The sequence below is a fragment of the Plectropomus leopardus genome, chromosome 13 (assembly GCF_008729295.1).
Source record: "Plectropomus leopardus isolate mb chromosome 13, YSFRI_Pleo_2.0, whole genome shotgun sequence".
Taxonomy (NCBI): domain Eukaryota; kingdom Metazoa; phylum Chordata; class Actinopteri; order Perciformes; family Serranidae; genus Plectropomus; species Plectropomus leopardus.
In genome coordinates, this window is record NC_056475.1 from 3708597 (window position 1) to 3728568 (window position 19972).

The following is a 19972-nucleotide window of genomic DNA, read 5'->3' on the forward strand; positions in this document are numbered from 1 at the left end:
AAACTATACTCTTTCTGTAAGGTCATAAAATGAAGTGAGTGTACATTACTCAGGACCAGTGAGATTATTATTCTCTGTGGTATTAATGTAGTATTTTTAAGGATATTGTCAAAAGTAGAATTGTTTTATGTTTTTTGTCTGGCATTTGAAAAGTATATCTCAGTTTGCATCTTTGTAATGGTTATGATCTAATTCTTTATTACTGCATATGCATTATAGTGTCTACTCTATGCAACTCCCTGACTGTACAAATTCTGACTGATTTCTACAAGAGACAAGACAAAAAAAATCAATATAAACATGTTATCCCTAATGTTCCAATAGGGATTCACTCATTTCATTTCAGATCTATTACTATTCATCACATGTATTCCTACAGGGACCTATAATGTGATTATAGTGATAATGTGTTCCTTTGTGCGATGGCGTTCTGCATCTCTTTTCATATATACTGTGATAATTTCACTTCTACAGAGACTTATTGTTAATGGACTTTTAGCTGTAAGATGGTGCAGTGGTGGGGATTCATGTCCAGTGTGAAAACAAATAGTCCATTTGCCAGCCTGTAGAGCCCATTGTGAACCCAGAAATGTTGTGTAACCCAGTTTTATGTTATAAATGCATAGTATGGGTCCCCAACATTAGGAAACTGCTGGATGCTAACTTGCATATGTTGGGCAATTTACATAATATACTTATTTTGCATAAATTTACATAATGGCAGTATTTTAGCCACTGCTTGGCCATTTTGGACATTATTTGGGTGGGTTGGGTTTTTTGAGGATACTGAATCCATTTCTGATGTTTTCAAAATTCTAAATTTATGTTTTAAAACCAGAAGTTCGCATATTTTAACTGCATTTGGGCTGATTGTGAATTAATTTTTATTCAGTTTAGGTGTTTTAGAGGACACTGAATTGACTGGATTAGACAGGTAACTTAATCTGTATATTTAAAGTATTTTAAATAATTGAAATAATTTCAAATACGTTATAAATAGTACTATATTTATGAATTCACAAATAGATCAGTGCTTGAAGTTTGAACATTTGAATTCACAGACCATCACATTAATACAAAGTTGGTAAATGTTGGTAAGAAAGGCAGGTAGCATGGCAAAGGAAGTATAATAAAGTCATGTTTAGCAAGTGGGACACACAAGTCCTAAAAACTGTTGTTTTGGTTTGGTTTTTTTTAAACAAAATTCAACAAAAATATCAGAACAGAGAATTATATGCACACTAGTTAAACTTGTTATAACAAAACAATCATTTATCATCCTCAAAGAAACCCCCAAACCAACCATGTCCAAAGCAAGTGGCTAAAATACTGCCAGCATATGTGATCATGCACATTTATACAAACTAGGTAAATTATGCAAAATGCCCAACATATGCAAGATAGCATCTGGCAGTTTCCTAATGTTGGGGACCCAAACTATGCATTTATAACATAAAACTTTAGGGTACTCAACATTTCAGCGTTGACTTTGCTAACAAGTAGACTAAAAACTTAAGGTTGAGTTATTTTAAAAGGGCTATATGCCAAAATCAGTGTGAGTTGTCTTGACACTGCTGTCAACATTGAGGAGGCTGAGCCGGTGATGCTAACTTTATAAACACTGTTAGACAACTGCAACAATGCTAAGAGTGCTGATAGAGCTGAAGGCGGTAACCGCGGAAACCCAGAGGGTGAGCACTATGCTTCCATGACAACGTCAGCAGTAACTGCCATTAGGTGTAAGCGGCAGCAATGAGCTGCCACTGGGATACACACATGCACAACCAGCCAGTTCTCAATCCCAAGTAGTCAAGTACCGCTGCTTTTGCAGTGATTTTGGCGTAAGATCCAGAGCTGTATGTAACGCTGCTCGGTGGCTGAGAACGCAATCACACAGAACCGTTTGCAGTGTTATTGTGCCGGACAGCTGTACTGCAGCTATTGCAAAAAGGCCATTTTCTTTCTTTCTTTCTTTTTTTACTTGTCCTTTTTTCTTTATTTGTTTGTTTGTTTGTGGTTTTATTTTTGTGCTAATTCTTGTGCTTTTTACTAATATCTTTTAAGTTGCTCATTGTCTTCTTCCCATGCTTTTGGAAAAAACAGCTAATTTGACAATTTCAAATCATTTTTACAGAATTATGTAATTTTAAACTATTTTCCCCTGAGACCATTTCCTTATTTTTGGTGTTTTGTTTGTGCTTCTATTTTCATACTGTAGTTTAGATAATTTTCATTTTTTTATTGACTTCTTGCTGATTCATTGGTCTTTTCTTCTTAGGTTGCTCACTGCCTTCTAAGCATGTTTTTGAGAAAAAAACGCCACTTTGCCCAAGTTTCAAAATTTTGATATGCCTTTAAAATACTAAAGAATGTATTCATTTATTTATTTATTTATTTATTAGGCTATTTCATGGCTTAAAGTTCTTGTACAAGTTAATTACTTTTCACTGTAGACCTGATAAAACCGAGCACATGTACAAATAGAAGTCCTCTTAATGTGCATTATTCTGTGTTTATGTAAATATTTCACATTTTTAAGGAAAGAAATTCATGAGGACAGAAATGTTTTTTGCAGAACAGGAATGACCTACATATTAATGCCACGCATTTGTATATAAATGTTGTGAAATGCATCACACTATAAAAAACAAACAGGGGCAGTACAATGTCATGTTTGTCCCGTAGGAGGATGCCTGCCTGTGTCGGGACGCAGTACAGTGAGCACTGGATCAGGAAACGGAGGTGTGCGCCCGCATCAACTGTAGAGGTCCCCATTTTACCGGCTGCTACAAGGCACACCTTTGTTGCACCTCCTCTTTTGATTTCCACGCAGCGGGCCACGGGGCAGGACGGACAGAAGGGAAGCTGCGTGTGGACTCGTGTACACCAGGGAAACACGCCGCACACGAGCTGAGGGTGAGCTCAAGGAGAAGTCGCCGTGCTGCGCTGGTGATCAGTTTGAGCAGGAGATGCTGCTGCTGCGCTTGAATGAATGAGAATGCTGACGCTGTATGCTGCGCGGCGTGCTGGAGACATGCGGTACTCTTCACTCTTCCGTCAGGTCACACTGTAGTTACTGTAAAGTCGATCCAGTCAGTCACAGAGACATCCTGCACACTCTCTCCTCTCCTGCTGGGATTTGTCCTTGCTGGATGCCGGGATGCCTGCTTCTTCTCTCGCCACACTGTTCTTGGGTAAGTTCAATGCACGTTCCCGGCTGTAGTTGTGGATTTTGAGGTGTGCATGGCTGTGTGTACGTGTGCATGCGTGTGTGCTCTCAGACAGGATTTAAAAATGTGTTTTTGGAGACAAGTTTCACTATATGAGTGGAGCTGGTGGCTGTATTGTTGTTTGCAAAGTAGCTTAGAAAAGAATTCGTTTGGGAGTTTATGGAAGGCAGTTTCACAGAGTAATGCATGAAATTTAATGTGCAAAATATTGCAGTGCTGGCATATTGTTGTATACTTCTAAGTGCAGTAGGGTAATTATAAAAACACTATTGAAGATCTCTTGAGCAAATGGCAATGAAGAAATATACCATAACCAACGATGAGATAAAGGTGACTACAACCTATTCATGATTTCCATTGCTATTTTATCATTGTGTAAATAATATAGTGATGTCATTGTTGTACTTTTGAGCTGCAGAAAAAGTAGGAGTGGTATTCAGAGGTCATCACTGCCTACCATAGCCACTATCGCTATAGAAATCTGAAGAATATGAAAATTGCTATTTGTAATTCCATATGAAGTGTTTCATTGTTGAAATGTATAGGCATTGCAATAAAGTCTTGTTGTACACAAATTTTAAGGCCGTGACACCTAATACCAAGCTGGTTGTTTAGCATAATGATGGTACTTTATTTTATAATTGAAATGTATAGGCATTACCTTAAAATATTGCTGTTGTCGGGGAACTTTAAGGTCGTGAAACCTAATGCCAAGCTGGTTTTTTAGCAGAAAGATTTTAGGATTTTACTTTACTTGATATAAAACTGGCCCTACTGCTGACTTCCATTCAAAATTGTGCCTTCTGTATGATTGAATGGCGCCTTATATTCAAGGACATTCGTTTCTTCTTTAGTTCTTAAGGTTTTAGTGAAAGTGTGGTGTGTAGAAGATTGAAGACTTTGGTGAAAACTAGGGTCAAGGTGACAAGATTTCAATGCTCTGGTTGTGCAGCATTGTTTCTGCACTGAAAGTCTTTTTCTATGATTCACAAAATGGCAAAAATGCTTTGCCAAAAGTCTTATATGTAGTGCATTTTGTAGGTTCAATGTATGTGTGGTAAAATTTAAACAAAAAGATCTCTATGTGCACAGTTACGCTCAGGAACTGTAGCATTAGCCTGAGAGACTGGTAGGTTCAAAGCTGCTCCAGAAGAGGAGAGACGTTGTTTGTTGTGTGTCACAGGATAAATTGAGAATGAGGTTTATTTTTCGGTTGACTGTCCTACATACAAAGCTATCAGGGGTGCACTTTTCAATAAAATGACCTCCATTCATGTTGATTTCTTTTGGTGGGATGGCGATGAAAAATTTGAGTTATGTTTTAAAAGGGGAACCGTTTTTTGTGGCAGAATTCGTTTGTCGGGCCTTGGATAGAAGGCAGAGTATTATGTATGGTGACTGAGCAGCAAGATTGCACATATTTTGGATTGATCACTGCAATGATATTGTAATGGTGTAAACCCATGAGGATCAGGCACATGTTCATGTGCATGACATGGAATCAAGAAATCAATGTGGTGCAAAAGCATTAGAAACGTCTTCTTATACAAAGGGATATTCTTTCTTATCGGCTCCTCGAAGTTAACCATACTTGTTTATTTACTTTCTTGACAGAGCAAATCATGAGTAGATCTATTGTGAAATGTATGTTGTTGGTTTCCACTGCCTGTCCGTGTGTTAGTCAGCACGCATCAGACACGTGTGAGCACATCCCGGCCCCGCGCTCAGCCGTCACAACAGCACAGGGCCATGACATTACAATTAGTCCAGTTGTCCATGGGGTGATGGGAGCTTTCATTAGTTGCATTATAGGAGCGAGGTTCGACAGGCCATGGCGAAAACAGCACATTCTACCTCGTGGCGCTGCCTCCCTTCGCTCTGCAGTTGAAAAACTTGTCCTTGCTTTTGCCGCAAATTAAATGCAGCTGAATAAATCAGACGGAGCCACAATTAGTATTTTAGTTTTTAATGAAAAGAGTTGTGTTTTTCTCTGAGTGAGAGCAGCCACCGAGCTTCACATATTTGTTAACTGGCAACATATTTGAGGGTGGTCTGCATTCTGTGCAATGCTGACTTCACCTCAGGATTAAAGTACAGCTCACACCCAAGCTATGAAGATTTCCAAGGCATGCTGTGCTGGAAGCTATTATCATCCAACAACTGCCTGTTCATGTGACCTTGAAATGAAGATAATACAGTGTCCAAGGCCAGTATCGTACAATTAAAAGCCTTTTACATGATAATTTGTCATCCCTCATTCATACTGGAAAACAGCAAAACTAGCCGGATGAGAATGAATTATTTTCCTAATTGTGGGAGACTGAATGAATGATTATTGCAGGATTTACGTGCCAAGGGGATGATGAGGAAATTAGGCTCTTTTGTCCTTTGGGCTGGACATAAACTCTCCAGCTCTTCTCCTGGATTTGTCTCCTTCACCCAGTTGCTTTTATGGACCACACTGTATTTTTAGTACACTTTTTATTTGACCTTTATGATACTCATTTTTTGTGCCTCCTGCCTGGTGCAGTATGGGAAAATATCCCAGATATCCTCAAAGACTAGCTGGAGCCAGTACCTCCCATTTCAACTGACATGCACAGCATTTCAGAATCCCACACTGAAACCCCAGTGCCAGACACAGTGCTGGCAGGGTATATTTCTGCAAACCACGGATGTGTTACATTTTCACATTATTATGTAGCAGATGAATTGGAATTTTTTTTGGACTCTGTGGTTAATACATTGTTAAGTTTAGGCACAAAAACACCTGGTTACGGTGAGGAAAAGATTACGTTTTGGCTTTAAAACACTGAGTTGAGGACACAATCCCAAGCAGGAAAAGCAACAATGACTCAGTGAAAAAAATAAACAACACTTTGCCACTATCCTGGCAGGAAAAGCAGAGATGTCTTTTATGCCACTATTTTCATTGGAAAAACAGCGATGGGTCACTACAACACACCCACGTTTGTGGCAAACGAAATCACTGGCAATAAAGCAATTACTCGCTAAATCCGGCACGCTCTCATGCTGAAGTCGTCAAGTAGCGCCACTTTTGCGGTGCTTTTGGTGTAAGATCCCAACGCCAAAAGCCAGCTTTCGCTTTCACATTATATGCCACTGGACAGCGTCAGCTGAGAACGCGGACGGACAAAAAAGGTTGTTATTATATGCCAGCGGATGGCCGGAGAGCACCTTCTGCAGCAGCATGATAAGCAGACGGGTTGCAACGCTGCAGGTAACGGCGTAATATAAGAAGTGCAAGGGTGTCTATGGGGTAGGTGGGAAGGATGATGGATGGATCCAACAAACCCCGGACTTTCATGTTGGAGTCCAGTGATTGCTTCCTGTTTGAATGTGATGATTTTTTCCTAAACCTCACCATGTGCCTCTTTAGCCTAAGCCTAACCATCCGTGCCAACATGTGCATTTTCAACGTCCTGGCACTGGTTGTGATGTGCTTTTGCTGCCTAAACATAACCACATGCAACGTAATCCCACCATGTGCTTGTGTTGATATCACAGTAGCGCCATTTAAAAAAGACAGATACCTAGAGCAAAATATGTAGGTATGGAAGTCCTCTGGAAAGCAGAAATATGTGATAACTTGGGTTGAGAACATGTTGCTAAATCACATCCATGTTTTTGTTTGTCTCGAACAGTGGTCTGTAACTTGGCAGGCATCTCTCCTATGTGACATATACTTTGTCACTTTAGAGACATTGATATGATGCATATGAAACTTGCAATTGTGACATATTTGTGGTTTACACAAATGTACAATGCCAAAATTATCATATGCCGACTTGATTGTTCACTGAGTTGATCTAACCTCCACTAAGTAATGCCCTATCCTGCAAAGATAAGGAAATACAAAATTTACTTGTGTATCAGTCTCATGATTTGGATCTGCTTCAAAATTTAATTGGTCCCTCCTTGGCCCATGCTACACTCCTCCACCAAGTTTCATCAAAATCTGGCTGATAGTTTCCTCCTGAGAAAGAGACAAACAAACAAACCGAACCGAAAACATAACCTCCTTGGCGGAGGTAATGAGTTAAGCCATATCTGTCCCCTTGTCTCTATATATAGAGGAGATCACCAGCGGCAGGCGTAAGGATTTGTCAAGTGTGGAGATGACAGAAGTCTCCAGTGCCAGAGGTTAGGATGTGACATCTTGCAGGGCTCTGGCCTCAAATATCTGGCAGCCGCCCTCCCTCATCTCCCTTTCATCCCTCTCTCTTTCCCTCTTGTCTCCTCTTTCCGCCTCTGCCGCGTGTCTCATAGGTGACTTTGACAGTCAAGAGACTCAAATAGGTAGATAGCTCGATTTGTTGTTGTTCTGTGGGATGAGTGACTGGAGTGTCTGCAGACTTCACTCCCCCTCTCTCTCTCTTTCTCTCTCTCTGATGCACATGCCATCTCTTCTTTGTATCAGTCCAGATTCACCTTGGGTCTCCCTGCGTGCTTGCCAGCATCTCGCTCGCTGCCCGTCATGTCAGACACTCTGAGTTAGTCAGAGCAGAGCACTGTCACATGTCGTGTGCAACTTACACTCACAAGACACTATGAATACATGCCTGTTAAAGGGTGTTTTTGAACCAAAAACTACAAAAAAGCATGTCTTCTAATTTACTTTGTGTGATATAGCCATTCAGATTTTGTTTTAACTGTTAAGGTTTAAGATATCCATCTCTTATCTAAACTCTGCTGCATTGTTGCAGCAAATTGAAAACAATTTTTATAGAATTTGCTACGTTTTCTTAATTAATGACACATCTGGTATGACCTAAGAGTACACAATAAGCACTATGAACAGAGCGAACTTCGCACTTTGGTGAATGATAGATAGAGATTGATATAAATAAAGTGGAATCACAACCCAGTTGCCAGAAAAAAATATTGTATGCTGTAAACCACAGATGTGCTGCATTGTACATTTTTTTGTTTGTTTGTTTCTCAACAACACTATGGTGAAGGCGTGGTTAGGTTTAGGCACAAAATCATGTATAGGAAAGGATCTTGTTTCGGCTAACGACACACTGTTTTGGTGGCACAAAAGTTGTTGTATCTTATCTTACATCGGTAACAGACAGTATATGACCTGGGCAGATTGCAGGATTGCAAGACCAAGTGTGTTTACTGTTTTTGTCTTCTGTGTTAACCCTTTGAAACCTCAGCAAGTTTTTTTTCTTTAAATAAAAGCAATGAGCCACTGAAGAAGAAATTACCCCAAAATGATCAAGAAATTAGTTAAAGTATGAGCAAATTACCCAAAAATTAGTAGAAAACAAACAAACAAACAAAAAAAGGATAGCATAACTATACATATGTAAATGTGATAATTATAAATAGAGTTTTTCCCTACCATTTTTCCTTGTCCTTGTTTCCTTCCTTCTTGCAATTTGTGAAACATTTCTTACCAAGTTGCTCATTGCCTTTTTGCAACAAACTGCACCACTTTTTTCAGGCTTATGAAAGGCGTTTGAAAATGGCACAAGAAAAATAATGTCACTCCAGGTTTCCAAGGGGTTAAAGAATCGGCATAAATTTGCACACAATGTACAATGTGTTGTTAATTTAAATTCTGTGAATCATTTCAGTGATTGACCTTGTGATCAAGTTCATCTTCAAACTTAATGAGTTGATGTTGATAGCAGAAATACATTGAGCTCTGGCGTTTGTATGTTTTGTTTTTTTTTTTATAATTGATTTACAACCGTGATTGTTGTAGTATTATCTCATGAAACAAAATCCCCAGTATAGATTCCTCTGAAAGCAGACTCACAAAAAATGGAGCTGCGTGTGTGTTTGTGTGCGCGCACAGGCATGTGTAAAGGGTGAGTTTTAATTAGCTGAGCGCAGCAGCAGGGGGGAACTTCCCCTTACTGAGCGCCTCTTCAGCCAGCTGACAAAAATCACTGTGACAACGTCGTCTCTCTCCCCTCTCACCCCCTTCACATCTTCCCCTCGCCGCTCACCCGCTCTCCCCCTCCCTCCCTGCCCGCACTCCGTCCATCTAAACAACCAAAACCATCTCTCATTCTCACTCAAAGCATAGCTGGAGACTTTGGGGAGCAGCTATGCAATCCATACAAGCCGGTGGCTGTGTACAAAATCAGCTGTGTTGCAGCCAAAAAGCTCCAGGCGTTTGTATTTATCGCACAGAGATTAAACACTTCTGCCTTACGCTTACTTACATGACAAGTCCTTGAGGAGTTTGCACTAATTGCTCATTTTAATGAAGAGATTTAGTTTTTAACATTTCAAACAGATCCCAGAGGACACCTGGTGAAAACAACAGGCGAGGAATATGATATGATGTTAGTCTGATTTTGATTTATTTCACTCAAGTATTCAGTCAGGTGTGGCCATTGTTTTTCCAACCACTACATTATTCAAATCTTGCATGGATGGCTGCCAGAATAATGCTTATTTTGGGAGTCATGTTTCACCCCTGTGCACTCTTCAATGTTTTTCCTGCTTTGAGGGCTTAAAAACAATGTTTTGTCGGCTGAAATTCATGAGCCAGGATCTAGAGGCTCTTATTATTCTACCAGATTGCCGTATTTTGTTGGCAGCAGTCTCATAACGCTTTTAATATTTCAAAACGTCTTTTCTTCTAAATGTGAAAATTAATCATGTTTTGGAACAAAGCTGAGTTTACACCTTGAGTTGCTTTTGAGAATTTAAATGTCTGACTGGATTGAGGACAGGAAGCATCCTCCCCGCCCAGCCGTTAGGAGGCTTTTCTACGACTCCAGTTTCCTGTAATGGAGACCATATGTTCTTCATGTTTTCACTGTGAGAAATGAGGTTGAAATTCATTTCCAAAATATTTGTCTTGCGATATTAATTCCACCCACCCTGCAGATTTATTGGCTGTTCAGTCATGCATGTGGGTGCGTTTTCTTGAGTGCTCTGCGGTTATTTAGCGCCGGGATCATGTTGGGCTGTCAATGAAACAGAGTTGTTTGTGAGAAGTAAACATTCATGAAAGACAGCGATCATGCTGGTGGCTCCCAGTGATTCACTTTCCCGCGACGCTCATGTGGTTCACTGTGGAGTCGTCAGGAACATCTGAGGATTGTAGATGTTGTGTGTGTCTGTGTTTCTCTAAATGAGATGCTGCCTCCACGTCAATACCAACAATTTGGCCTTTTGTAATTGACAGGAAGCATTGCTGCGGTAAATGTAATTTATTCCTGTTTGTGCATTCTTCACTGATGCAGAGTTTTAAAAAAAAATCTGATCAATCTGACAACACGCTGCAGGGCATGTCTGCTGTCTGAAAAGTTTTCCTCAAGGTGTCCACACAGACTGAACAGGAAGGCAAAGCTTTAACAAGCTGTTGTGGAATTTACTGTGCACACCTGCTGTATGCTCCTGCAAAAGTTAATGTCTGATGTTACTTTTCAACCTTAGACTGCATAAAATAATGAACATAGCCACTGTGATGTCGCCCATCGGTTTGTGAACTCCCATTCTGAAACTTCTAATTGTGACTGTAGCTATGTTCGATTTTTGTGATAACTGTTTGCAGGGGGATGATGTTTTTGGGTTGTCAGTCCGTTCCACCGTCCATTCTTGTGATGAAAGCCTTGAGGGCAATTCCTCAAGTTAAAATAAAATCGTCCACTTTGACTGAATGATGACCTGAGTAGATTTTGGTTGTCAAAGGCCAAGGTCTCAAGATCTGAAGAACAGCTTAAAGGATATTCTTCAAATTTGGCACAAACACTTACTTGGATATAAGGATGATCTGATTAGATTTTGGTCAAAGGTCAAGGTCACTGTGATCACTTTCACTTGAACACAACAATGAACTGAATGGATTTTAGAGGACATAGGTCAAGTTTACTGTGACCTTGCCTGTCACATCCTTCTTAACATGATACCTTAAAAAGGCTTTGAGGGATTTTTTTTTTCTCCAAGTTTTGCACAAATGTCCACTTGGACCCAAGGATAAACTGATTAGATTTTGATGCTCATAGGTCAAAGGTGAGGGTGTGACCATGCATCTGTCACATTGTTGTAATATCTCAAGAAGGCCCTACAGGAATTTCTTCAAATTTAGCACAAACGACCACTTGGACTCTGAGCCTATCACTAAAAGCACCAATGGCCTTAACTATACATAACTTTAATCCTTAATAACATTCAAACAAACAAGTTGTATAAAAATTTACCCCCATATGGTTGTCATGAATGAGGTAATTAGCTTATGAGATCAAAACCGTTTTTGCCACCTGGCCAGAAACCTGTTTTTCTGTTGTAAAGTTGGGCATTTTAACATGGGTTTCGATGGGGATTGGCTCTTGTTTGGGGCCTTCCTCAAGTGGCCATTACAAGACCTGCAGCTTTTGGCACTTCATTATTGGCTTCATTTTTCAGCCCTGGAGGTTGCTGCTTGTTTTTAACTGATGACATGAATTTATGTGGTATTAAATCTGCTAACGGATATAGATCTGTCACAACAAGTGCGAGTTTGTTGCAGCTAATTGTTTTTTCACTGTCAATATGAAAATTGGAGTCAAAACGACTGTCATATCAGGGAATGAAAGCTGCAAAAATCTTTATTTCACACTTCAAGGAACTGTGAGAGACACTGTAAGAAACAATTTGAGTCTGACAGCCTAATCCTTATATAACCAAAATAAATTCTGTATTGAGGCATTAACGTAAATTGGTTGGTGTTGCAGATATAATTAATACGGTTGGTGTTGCAGATATAATTAATAGGCTTAGTCATGTCTGCATGAAATGCAGAGGCACTGAATGATTTGTGAGCGCTGTGAAGACATGAGTGTGCCGTTAACAACCGTTGGCTGGAACGTATCGGGAATGAAGCGCACATTTTCTCTGGAAATGAAAAGCAAATAGAGTGAATTGATCCCTGTTTGCTTAGGATATCAAGTCACCCATTTGGCTGAGGTTAGGGAACTGCTCTGCTTATGAAGCAATTTTGTTGAGCTAAGCTTCCCCCTCTCTGCAATACTCCACTTCCGGACTCTCTCACTCCTGCTTTCCCTCTTTGTTTTCACTTTCTGCTCATTTCACTCACAGATGGCACCCAACATCTTCTGTGAATCATTAGACTGAAAAAAAGCCTTCTTGCAGCCAGACCTTCAGGTTCCATATCTCTGAGTTCCATCTGAAACAGATCCCAAGATCGCATCCCTAAACACAAGTTAACATTTTAAAGCTGTGTCCCAGATCAAGCCGGCCTCCTTTGAAGTTTGCAGTTACTGTATGTCAGAACGGTTTAAACCAAGCCTGTCCCCTTCCAAAAGCTTTAGAGAAATACTGAAGAGCTGCAGCCTTGTTTTGTCTGAAATGAAGTACAAAACCTGTGTATCCCTTGTCCTCAGTATCCCATAATCCATTACATGCCGGTCAATGGTTTAATGGTGCGATCAGGCTGCCTGTGTCAACTTGTAAAGCTGGGACATATTAGAAACATCAAATTTACAAAGTGTTTGTGGTCAAATGGTCATCAGTCACAGCTTCTGTTTGTCACAAACACTGACTTAGGATTACTTAAATATAAAAGGTTTGCTCGTTGCTCATAATTTTGATCATTTGAGTTAAAGATCTTGATAGTAAGCAAAAAAAAAATCCAATTTTCTCATTCTCAAATGTCCAGACCACCTGAGTCATGAGTTTTGTTCTTAAGAACACTAATTTGGGCCGCACAATACTACAGATATGGAAACAAACAAGAAAAAAGGCTGTTATTCGTTCTTAAGCAGCCTTGTTTCTTTTCTTTTTTAGCAAGTCAATACTGCATTTCCAGCTGCAGTTTTGCCCCTAAATATGGGGGGTTTTAGCGACTTGTCACTGCGTTTCCAGCCCCGTTGGTGTCTGTAAATGTCAGTTTTCTTTTTTAGCAATTTAACACGGTTTCTATGTTTCCCCCTAACTTGGGCGTTTCATTTAGCAAGTCATTGCTGCGGTTCTAATTGCATTTGTGCCCTCCAAAAAGGGTGTTTTTTTTAGCAAGTCATTTGTTAACCCCAGCTGTGGGTGATTTTAGCCACTTGTCATTGTTGTCAGTGATGTTTGTGTCCCCTAAATGTAGGTGTTTATTAGTGACCTGACGCTGTGTATCAAGCTGTGTTTGTGTCGTCAAATGTGTTGCTTTTAAGCCAAAATATGATATTTTCTTAGACATAGTGGTTTTGTGACTAAACATGACTTGTGGTAAACCATAGCATTGTTGAAACAAAAGATTTACATTTTTATGTTTGAAATTAATCTGGTGGCTTGTGTCTTTCTGTGTGTGTGGGATTAGAGATATTGTTTTGAACACTGAAGGTTAAAAGCAGCTTACAGGAGCATTTCCTCCCACTTCTCCCCGTTATTCCTAATGCTAATAAACTATAAGCTAAACTATAAGCTATCCTTAGTCTTTTTTAGTTATTGTCCCACTCACAGTACAGAAAATGGTGTGTGACAAAGGTTAATTACACACAGACAAATTACATGTAATGCAGTTTGCGTCTTCCTTAGTAAAACTTTTAAACCAGAGTCAAATTGAATGTTTCTGTGAAGATTTAGCGGAAGCGTTTGGTTCTAATGCAGGTGTGTTTCCTTCCTGTTTGCTGGTGTTTTTGGCACCAGCTGTCTCTTTAATGTCTATTCTTGGCCTTTCTACCTTAGTGCTCATGCAGGCTGACAGCATAACTGCAGTGTGTGAGGCTTCGGATAGAAACACACAAAATGCTGCTCTGATACCTACCTTGGCTTTGTGTGTAGGTGTGTGTGTGTGTGTGTGTGTGTGTGTGTGCTTGTGTGAATTTAGCTTAAAACATGCAATTTACAAGAACAGGAGGAAGGACAAAAGGACTCACTGTTTCCTGAGTTTTCAGATTCAGGATGTGATGTGCTATAGAATCTCAGATGTTAAAAACTGTGTTTGGGTGTCGGGGAATATTACTCCTCATTGGGCTTATTCAGGTCGGTCAGTTTGTTTGATTGTTGAGGATTGAGCTATCCTCAACAGACAAAAGAGGCAAAAGGCTCAAGTGCTACAGAAAGGGAAAGCTCATGATCACAGGAGCTATCTTGCCCCAGTAACACGTCTGAGTGTTGCCTATTGGACCTCCTGTACACTGGAACTCCTGGTTTTAATATCATGCTATAGTTTCCGACTGTTTGTGTTTCTTCACCAGCCGGGCTTTGTTGTAGTGATGTCAATATCATCATTAATACAGGCACTCTTTCTATTTATCTCATTGCATGTAGTGCACAGCATACACCACCAGAGCTCAGTCTCTGGTTTTTACTGGTGGAACAGGCAGCTGGGCTGAAAGACACAGCTACACCTAGTGGTGGAGGGAGAAGTTACAGGACTGTATACAGCTGGCGGCCAGCAAAGAGAGACCGTGGGGAATAGCGGCATGTTTTTAACATCTATCTTGGTGAATTAAGGATATATTTTGATCAAATTGGAGCTGGTTATTGTTGGAGCAGTGGACTGACTTACTAGATTACTAGCGAAAGCAACCAAGACAGTTTGGGTGAATTTTATTTTGTTTCTGTCGAGTTTGAATGAAGTGTGTTTTTTACGATGAGGCAATTACGCCTCATCAGGTTTCCAAAACTGAGAGAAAGTTGAATTCAAAAGGTGTACACTTGTATTTCTCTGTTTAATAAGCAGAACAAAAACTCCATACACTCCATACACAATTTGCCTCACTTGCGACCAAAAGTGAACTTTATTAACGTTTCGTTACAAAGTCCGTCATCAGGTTATCTCTTTGTACCAATATGTAGTTATTTAAGTTCAAGTCAACAGTGTGTTATGCTTTCGTCGGCTCTTTGTCTTATCCAATGCACCTGTTGACCTGCAAGTCTGCAAAACTTTTCACCATCTGTTAAATAAGGAAAATAGGTGTGACAATATTACTTTTATTAACATTTTGTGGGTTTCTGTTGTGTATTTATTAGTCTGAAAAGCTGAAAGGGGTGTTAGTGCCGCACCCTTATGCTGTCATATACCGTATATTCCAGTGAAATTGCAGTAAGGTATGAAGGTATGAAATATTACATCAATCCTAGTGTCTCATGATGAATTTAAGCTGTAACTTTACCTCTAGAAGTTCCCAACTCCAGGTTTTCCCAGCTGATAAACTCTAATGTTCTAATAACTGAACTGGTTAATGGCTTTGAAGAGAAGCAAGACCAAAGACACGTTATTACTGACATGCTTTATGGTATTACTGCAAGAAGCAGAGAGGCTTTTGGAACAGACTTTGATTCTGTGATAGTTTCGTCTGGTATTGTAGCTGATGTTTCTCATGGACGTAAACATCCTCTTAAGCATGTTCAATTCGTTCCAAAGGACATTGGAAAGATTCCTGTTGCCTTATCTCAAATTGCATTCACACATTTGAATAATTCAGTTCCAGGTAATCTTCCTGCACCAGATATTCCAGGTCATTTTTTTTTATTCCGTCTTAGAAGCTTTAATCCCGTGCAAGGAAAAAATAACTGGCAGTCGTCACACAACCTTGACCATATGTGCTTCCTTTGTGCTGCTCGCCTTAGTCGTGGAGAGGAATGTGTGGATTCAGTGAGCAGAGGGCAACAACTATGTTAAGAATGGATTTCTGTCCTCCAAAACGCACATATGGGCTTATCCGTCAGTGGTGTTGGATGAGGCATGCATCCCAGAAGCACTCTCGAACATGTCAACAGTAATACTGGCTGCAGTGATAGGACTGACATACCAGTGGCTAGAAATTAATTGGGTAGCTGTCCTGAAATTTCACAGCACAGTGGAGTGAAAACAGTTTAAAAAAAAAAAATAGAGATTCCAGAGACGGGAGCAGATCACAAGCTTACAAACAGGATTTCATTTTCTGCTGTTGCCCTCGGAGCTCAGTAATTTGATTTCTCTGGTTGTGAATGTGCTGAAGTGGTGACTGATTTGACCAATAAGCTTCAGCTTTACCAGAGGAGACAAGATGGAATTACCCGGGTATCTGCCATCAGAAAGGGCCGGGGATCATGCAGGAGTGTTACTGACCTTTTCCGTTACCATTAACTAGAGGTAAGAGAGCTGCAGGTCAGACTTTGGAGAGGAGCAGTCACAGTGTCTCAGAATAAACCAAGGAGAACAATGTGTTGAAGCTTCAGAATGTTAGACAACTAAAATGTCTATTTTTTTTCCAGAGATTTAAGTCAGAAATACCATCTCAGTGCTGCAGGATGCTGCAGTTTTATTCAAGAATTTTCTGCCTCAGACTCACTGGCAACAAAGTGGTTGAAATCAACAATCAGTTTACCTCCTTTTGATGTAATTGTAACAGTGGAAATGTCCTAGAGAGAACCTGTGCAAAGATATAATGAATGATCAGTGATACTCCTCTAGAGATTAACTAATGTCACACTTTCAAGTGTTTAACTGCTTCATGTTTATACACTTGCCAAACTGGAGCAATGACAGTTACATCATGCATTCAGCTTATTTCTACTCTGAAACACCAAACATTTCACTGATCATTTCTGATGTCTTGTACATCGGTCCGTCCATCCGTCCGTTCATCTGTCCAAGAACACTATGACAGAATTTCTTCAAATTTGGCACAAACATCCTCTTGGACACAAGGATGAACTGGATGAACATTTCCAGCCATGATTGTGCCACCAAAACTGGATATGTTTAGCCAAACATGATTGTTTTGGTGCGTAAACACCACACATTAACCACAATGTTGCTGAAACGAAAGGAAATGTAAAGTTTCAACGTATGTGCTACACAATAATGTACAAATGTTACATATCTGTGATTTGCAGAAATGTAAAATAACAACATTTATTCTGGCGATTGGGTTGGATATCATATTAGAATGAGCAAGTATTGAATATGAATGGATGATTGACTAAAACGAATGAATGAATGCGTTGTTGCAATTACATTACACTTATCTGCATCACTTGAGATACTCTCTCAAAGAGCTTCATATCAGCAGCACTCTGCCTGCTGTAATGTTGATGTTTATACCTTCTGTCAGAATGCGCTGTACCACATTCAGCAGTATTAAGTGTAATACTGGCTCAAATTGGTGTTACAGCGTAAATGTTAGCCCCTATTATCCCAACACAGACCTTCCTCTGAGGTGTTTTGGCTTTTATGCAGCAGCTATCAGTGTATGTATGCTGTCTGAACAATTTCTGTCAAACCAGAGTGCACAGAGCAGAATAAAAAATCAGGAGTAAACAAGACAGATGACTGAATAGCTCCCCTGTTGCCACAGTTACTAGACAAAGCAAAGATAGTCTGGCTTTTGGGGAATTATCAGCACAGCATCTTCAATCAATCAGATCATTTGCTTTGTTTAATTCAGATTGTCTGTCGTGTTCCCATGGCGCAGTGCAGGAGTTAAACACACACACACACACACATTTCAATCAAGAGAGACTTATTTGAAGAGATGCATTAGAAATAATAAGAATGTATTGACACAGAACAATAGGAACATTAAAAAAACTGAAGACTCTTTTAGACCCCATCATGAAACCGTTGTTTTAAGGAATTGTGATTTAATAAACAGGAATGCCCCTCGATGGACTCTAGATGCTGGTGATGGTGGTGTAAGAGTGAAAAACTGTGTTGAAGGCTGACTTCTAATGAGGACCAACTAGGAGGACTGGTTGTGATGGAGACTGGAGGTCAATAGTGGACAAGGGTTGCATCAGTGTGACCCTGAAACGGCAGCAGAAGAGAAAAAACAGTCATATAAAGAACAGCAGTGAGATGATTGGCTCACAGAGGTTTTGGCAGAGTTTGATTGGTGTAACTGTGAACGCCCTCAGTCAGCTGATTGAGTTATATTTCTTTTTCATTTTTTTAATATGCTAATTATCAAATGATTTTCTAATAGTTTTTACGAATTCTTTGCTAAGTTTGGGGAATTTCTTTTTTCGTTGGTAATTGATTTCAAATGCACATGTTCTAAATATTGCAAATCTATGCCTATGTTAATCGCTATCACAGGTGTTGTCACAAGTGGGTATAATTTCTTTCCTTGGCATCCCTAGAACACACAGGGAGAGTAAACAAATAGAATAGACATTAAGTTTGTCATTGTTCCTGATTGAACTTAAGCTAAGCCTCCGTATATTTCTCTATTTACATTTTAAACAATGCGTCATTTCAGCACACACTGCCTCTGCGTCATGATGCACATGTAAAGTGTGCAAACAGTAAAGCATGCACACACAAACACAATACATATTCTGCCTGCTATGAATAACACAACTTTTTACTTCCTAGATCGATTGAGTTCCTCAAGTTTGCGTCTGGGCTGATATAATCAACTGTCCCAGCTGCGTGTGTGTGTGCATGTGTGTGTTTGCAGCTGTGTGTGTGCATGTGTGAGCTCATCTGTCCTTGGCGTGCTGCTGGTCGTTTGGGTTCCTCTGAGGATCTGTCAGTGTGACATTGTTTTGAACTCTACCTAAGATTAGAAAATAGACGAGTTACAGCGGAGCCACTGCAGCACAACACACACACACACACACACACACACACAAACACACACGACAGCTCTCCAGGCGGACACACCCAGCTCTATATTACACTGTCTATATCGCATTCTCTTCTCTTTTTTTCAGCTTGCAATATTACACTGCTGCCTTAAAGCAAACTGTCCCTGTTGTTTCTATGAAAACATGTAAAAATAAGAAATGTGAAATCTGTTCACAGCAATTCACCAACAAAGGCAGTGAAGAAGAGGACTGAAACACATCTAACATGGATATAAGCAATGCAGAATTAAAAAGAACAACAAAAAAGGCTTTTGAAATGTTTTACTGGGGAGGAAATGCAGTTAAACACATTTGTTAGAACTGACAGATATATACAATGTATTTTGTTAAACAGTGGATATAAACTGTGAACTTTTGCTTGTTTGCAAGAAAACTTCACAGGGCACCTTTACCCCCAAAATTTAAAATTTAACCCAAATTTGGTGATTCTTTCAAAAATATGGGAAGAAAGGCAATGAGCAACCAAAAAAACCCCCGAAAGAAACAACCAAACAAACAAAAAGAATGGAAATGAACTAAAAAAAAACTGTGTAAAAACAAAAATGATAATTCTAAAAAATAATTCTAGAAAATAGAAAATAAAATAAAAAAATTCTAGAAAATAATTTAAAATATATAATTATGATAATTTTAAATGTAGTTCTCTGGAAATGTTTCCCAAGCTTTTTAAAAGTAATTTTTCATTGCTCATTGCCTTTCCTTCCCCATGATTTTCTTTAGAAATCAGACCTTTTTTCCCAAGGCTCAAAAATTTAAAAACTTGTGAAAGTTGTCTGAAAGCAGTACTAGAGAAATAAAGTCGATCCAGGTTTCAAAGGGTTAAGAAGGAAAGAACACAGTAAAGAGGGCTTGAAAACGGCTGAAAATTTAAGCCAACAAACTGCACCTGGTTTTAATTCAGCATGGCATTTTCACATTGAAAATGATCCTTGTGATGCCAGAACAAGAAAGGAAATGTGTTTCTGCCCAAAAACTTTACAAGCTTATAATAAGTTATTTAGTGCACATATATACGTCCATGTATATCTGAAGGAATGCACGGTGTGCTTGTGTAAAATAATTGCCGCATGAGCAAATTTTGGAACCTTAATTTAATTCAGTCTTAATTTCCTCTCTCATAGATCATGTGTGTGTGTGTGTGTGTGTGTGTGTGTGTGTGTGTATGTGTATATAAAGTGTTA

The 19972-nt window shown here is 39.5% G+C and overlaps 1 protein-coding gene across 1 annotated transcript in view; it reads left to right on the plus strand.

Annotated features, from left to right (window-relative positions):
• The first annotated feature begins 2798 nt into the window (after positions 1-2798).
• The window catches only part of LOC121952813 (CXADR-like membrane protein), a 63723-nt gene continuing 46549 nt past the window's right edge, over positions 2799-19972 (plus strand). Inside the window, exon 1 of the mRNA XM_042499654.1 lies at positions 2799-3194. Within this exon, the coding sequence (XP_042355588.1) occupies positions 3161-3194 (34 nt within the window). The 5' untranslated portion in view covers positions 2799-3160. The remainder of the gene's footprint in view (positions 3195-19972) is intronic.